This window comes from Lucilia cuprina, chromosome 3 (genome assembly GCF_022045245.1).
Source record: "Lucilia cuprina isolate Lc7/37 chromosome 3, ASM2204524v1, whole genome shotgun sequence".
NCBI classification, from domain to species: domain Eukaryota; kingdom Metazoa; phylum Arthropoda; class Insecta; order Diptera; family Calliphoridae; genus Lucilia; species Lucilia cuprina.
In genome coordinates, this window is record NC_060951.1 from 65,651,770 (window position 1) to 65,656,616 (window position 4,847).

General features: G+C 26.2%; 1 protein-coding gene across 1 annotated transcript in view; it reads right to left on the reverse strand.

The window, feature by feature from the left end:
- Positions 1-3,328: 3,328 nt before the first annotated feature.
- Positions 3,329-4,847, reverse strand: part of LOC124419026 (cholecystokinin receptor-like) — a 3,127-nt gene continuing 1,608 nt past the window's right edge. Inside the window, exon 2 of the mRNA XM_046947148.1 lies at positions 3,329-4,704. Coding sequence (XP_046803104.1) covers positions 4,305-4,704 — 400 coding nt within the window. The 3' untranslated portion in view covers positions 3,329-4,304. The remainder of the gene's footprint in view (positions 4,705-4,847) is intronic.

Below are 4,847 nucleotides of genomic sequence, written 5' to 3' on the forward strand. Positions count from 1 at the left end.
TATAGACTAGACTATAGACTAGACTATAGACTAGACTATAGACTAGACTATAGACTAGTATGTACACAGAAAAATTAGTTCATATCTGGATTGAATTTGGAAATAAATATTATGAATCAAACATAACTTTTTTCCCAAACTTACGTGACGTAAGTTTTTTAATGTTTACTTTTTTCTACGGTATTTAGAAAAATTTGCAAAAGAACTCCATTATCTACAAATATTTACTGTATAATTTTTTTGTATAATAAAAATATATAAATTGAAATGTAAACAACAAAATATCAGCAAACATGGTAAAACATCTATTTTTCGAAACTGAAACTTTTTCAGTGTATGACTATATTAAAATGGCTTATGTAGGGTACACGTACATGACGGACTATAATTTCTTTAGGTTTTGCTTTGATCCCTTTTATTACATGGTAAATAATTTTTCTATGTTTAAATACAAGTACAGCACAAAACATACATATATACTTACATATATTTCAAAATGTCTGCCAAAACCAAGAATAAAGTATCAATTTATCAGCAAAAAAGTTTTGTTTTATATTCGCACATCGATGTTTTTTGTTCCCAAGATTTGATAAAAATGAAAATGGGGGTAAACACAAGTTATGGAATCGTTAATATCACAGCAGTAGGAAATTTGTTTTAGGTAAAACACATTTAACCTTTTGTTTAAACATCCTTTTTGTGAAATTTAAACTTATGCTACGGAACAACAGTTTATTAAGTACTCTCGTGTGGGAAATTTACTTCCGAACCCAAATTTTTGCTACATTGACTATATTATGTGACTTGGAAAAAGCTATGAAACCATAAACAATTTAATGGATAGGTAACTTTTATTGAATGTTTAAGCTTAAAGGAATATTTATATTTTTAAGGAAATGGAATAATTTAATTTAACAATTGTTTAATTATGAAAACAAAATAGAAAAAACTATGTAAACATTTAACTTTGTTGATAGCACACAATATTCGTTTTATAACTAAAAATTTTTAACAATTAAAAACAGGAAAATTCATGAATTTTTACATTACATTTGTATGTGTGACCATATCGCTTATTTACTACAAGACTGGCTTAATTCAAAAAAATTCATTTCAGGATAGTGGCTTTGCTATTGCAGGACATTTTAATATATTTTAATAAATTTTTAACATTTTAAGGAATATGAGAAATAAAAAAATAATTAAATTTAATTTTTATTTTTATGTTTACAGCTAAAATTGATCTCACTCCGAAAATATTTGAAATTTGATACACGAAAGACTTTTGCTTGACGTACGTTTAGTAGCCCTCAGTTCAAAAAAACGAATTTTGAATTATATCAGTCTTGTAGTAATTGAGCGTAAATACATATATATGTATATGATGTACATACTTATGTATGTAAGTATCTTATTTTTTTATTTAATACATGATGATATAATTCACCACACTCTTTATTGTTAACTTAAACTACTCCCCAAAGTATGCTTTCGAATTTTTTCTTATCACACATCTACACTTCTACCACACATTAGAGGCTCATGAGTAGTGAGTGTAGCATAGTTTTAGAATACAAAATAAATTGTGCTTATTTTTGTATTTTTTCCAAAATGTTAAATGTTGTATAAATTATATTATGCAAACATGTGGTTTCACAAGCCCACATGGTTTTTGCAAAAAAGAAAAGTTCTTCATACATATGTATATAAATAACAAACTTAAGCTATAAATAAATAAAATGTTGCTGATTTATAACTGGAACTGGTAAAAGGAAATTTTAAACATGTGTTCATACACAAAAAGGATTGACAAACATGTGTTTTTTTTGAAAAGAACAACTAAAATTTTAATTTCAAATAGATTGAAAGTAATAGAGCAGGTGTAGGTGGAATATGTTTTATGGTTTCTTTTTTAGGTTTATTTGACCTTCTTAACAGTGGTTTTAGATGTTTACTACAAGACTGATATAAGTCAAAATATGGATTTTTTAAACTGTGTAATAACAAGTATGAAAGTATAGTCAGGAATGTACAAACATATGATATCCTACAACAGTTATGAATATTATATGCGATTTTTTCATACACATTTAAGCAATTATTTTAATATGTATAACACTTAATTGTTTTCGATATTTATCGCATTTTTAATTCCCTCATAAACGCAAAAGATATATTCTGAAATACACTTTTTATGGGAGAAGAATAAATTTTGGATGATACTCATTACATTTTGAACATACATAGTTTTAAATAGAACTTTCATTAAATGAAGAAAATACTTTTATGTTAAAGAAGGAAAATACTTTCCTGAAAGACCAGTTTGGTAGGAAAAACTTCTACAATGTAGCTAATGTCTAATTTTATAACTGTTCTGATAATTTTAAGATTGTAACTAGTAGGGCCAATTATAGACCGATCCGTATAAAATATTGTATAGTAATTTTCGTTCTTGCAATTCATGATAATAAATGTACAAGGATATTTTAATCCAGCAATGAGCATTAAAGTAATATTCTAAAGGTGACTTTAAATGGAGGTCCGATCTCAAACAAAAGTTGTTTATGTAGAATTTTATCGGTGTATTTTTAAGCCAGCAATGACCGTGAAAATTATTTTTTAAAGGTGATCCTATAGGGTCAGTTTAGGGTTAATTATGAAACTTTCTAATATAAACTTACCATAATTGTATACAAAATTTCGTAGATCTTAATTAGTATATTAGAGGTAAAATCCTCAAATTTTGCAAAAAAAATTGACATCAAAGAGAACATTTGAAAAAATTATATCTAGAAGACATTTAAAGCTAGAATCATTAATATTGTAAAGTGTTTTTTGTATTGTTTATTGTTCAGCAAAGCACGCTGGTAATAGCCAGTATACATATATGGGGAATTTCATGTCAAGTGACTCAACTCAAAAAATCGATTTTCACGCAATTTGCACAAACGTACGTAAATTGGACATTTTGTTCATACAGGGTTTTATTTAAATGAGTGTAACTTTTCACCTATTAGTTTAGCAAAAATTTTCCAAAGGAGTATTGATAGCCATTTCTCCATTCCTTTTAAAACAGTAAAAGAACAATTTTCTAACCTGCCTGTAACCTGCGTTTCTCGTTCTTTTAAGTGCATAATAATAATTCAAAAATATTTTTTGTAATTTTATTTTCGTTTCCTTACCTTTTGCTTAGTTTAAACTGCACACATATATACCAAATTTCTTTCTTAAAATTTTGTCTAAAAAAATACAACATAACTTTATATATTTTTTAATAAACTCAAATTAAGTTTAAAATCAGCTTTATTTTTTTATATTTTCCTTTTTTATTTATTTTAAACATTTATTAAAAATTTAAAATTGAAAGAAAAAACTATTTTAAAATATTTTATATTATGCATACATATAAACACATATGTATAAATAAACTATATTTATAAGGAAATCAATTTTGCTTTTGTTCTTCTTAGAGTAATTCTTAAAAATATATTTGCATAAAAATATGCAAATTTCGTTTGGTTTGATGTTTGAACTCAACTCAATAATAGTATTTGCAATACTTATCTAGTATTTGCTACATTTATAGTCCATTGAAGATAACAGCAATACAAAAAGTTACAAATAAGAGAGTTATATTCGACTATGCCGAATCTTATATACCCATCATCAAAGAAGGTAAATTTCGCACATAAGACTTTATGTATTTATATACATATATTTAAATATTTTTGTTATTGTATTTATAAACTTTTGTCTGAATCTATAAAATACTTCGATGTGTTACAAACCCAATGACAAAATAAATGTATCTTCGCATCTTTTTGATGGTGGGTATAAAAAAAATAAAAAATATAACATAAGATTAGTTGTTTAGATAAACATAACGGTTTAAAAATTTTATAATGTTTTATATAATTTAATTATATTTCATATAATCACTTCTGAGAAACTTTGATTTTGTAAATATAAAAAAATATAATGTGATAAAAATACTTATTACGAAATAAAGAGTTTAATGAATTTATAAAACTGACAATTTATCTTTTGGTTATATAATATTCATTATAAAATATTTAGAAAAGCTACAAAAATCAAATAATATTTATGTATATTTTTTAAACTAAAAAATCTACTACAATTCGTTGTGAGTTAGTTCGCTTTTAACATTTCACAGTGTAATACAACTTTTATGGGTTGGTTCACAATTTTTCACAGTAATTTTAATAGAACACCTTCATTATATGAGGTTTCCAAATTCACAAAAGAGTATGAAAAAGTAATTCCAACTTTAATATTTTCATATTTTACAAACGTGGACTATCAATTACTGTCTGTACCGTGCAACTATTGACACGTATGCTGCCAGCTAAACATAAATTCGCACCACTTTGTGCTGTGGAACGTTTCCGTTGAAATCGCTTGCCACACCATTGCATGCCCTTGAATGTATCCCAGAATGCACGGCGGAAATTTGCATTCATAAAACAATATGTTATAGGATTACAGCAGGATGATGAATACGCCAACAATTGTAGTGCACTAATGGACTTATAGTCAATATACTCGTAAATGGCTGAACCGATGTACATGGCCGCGGTGTTTATAACATAAAGTGGTGTCCAGCATATAAAAAATTCCAAAACCAAAACGGACAGCATTTTAACAACACGTTTTTTACTTTCCAAATTCTTGGCAATATTATTTCTGAAACGAGTAGAAAAATGGAAGAAAGGAAATTTAAAAATATGCAAAAGTAGTAAGAGATTGCAAAATATTTTTCATAAGCATGAATGTGTAACATGACGTTATTGTAACGAATAACAGTATTAGTATTGGAGAAATATTTC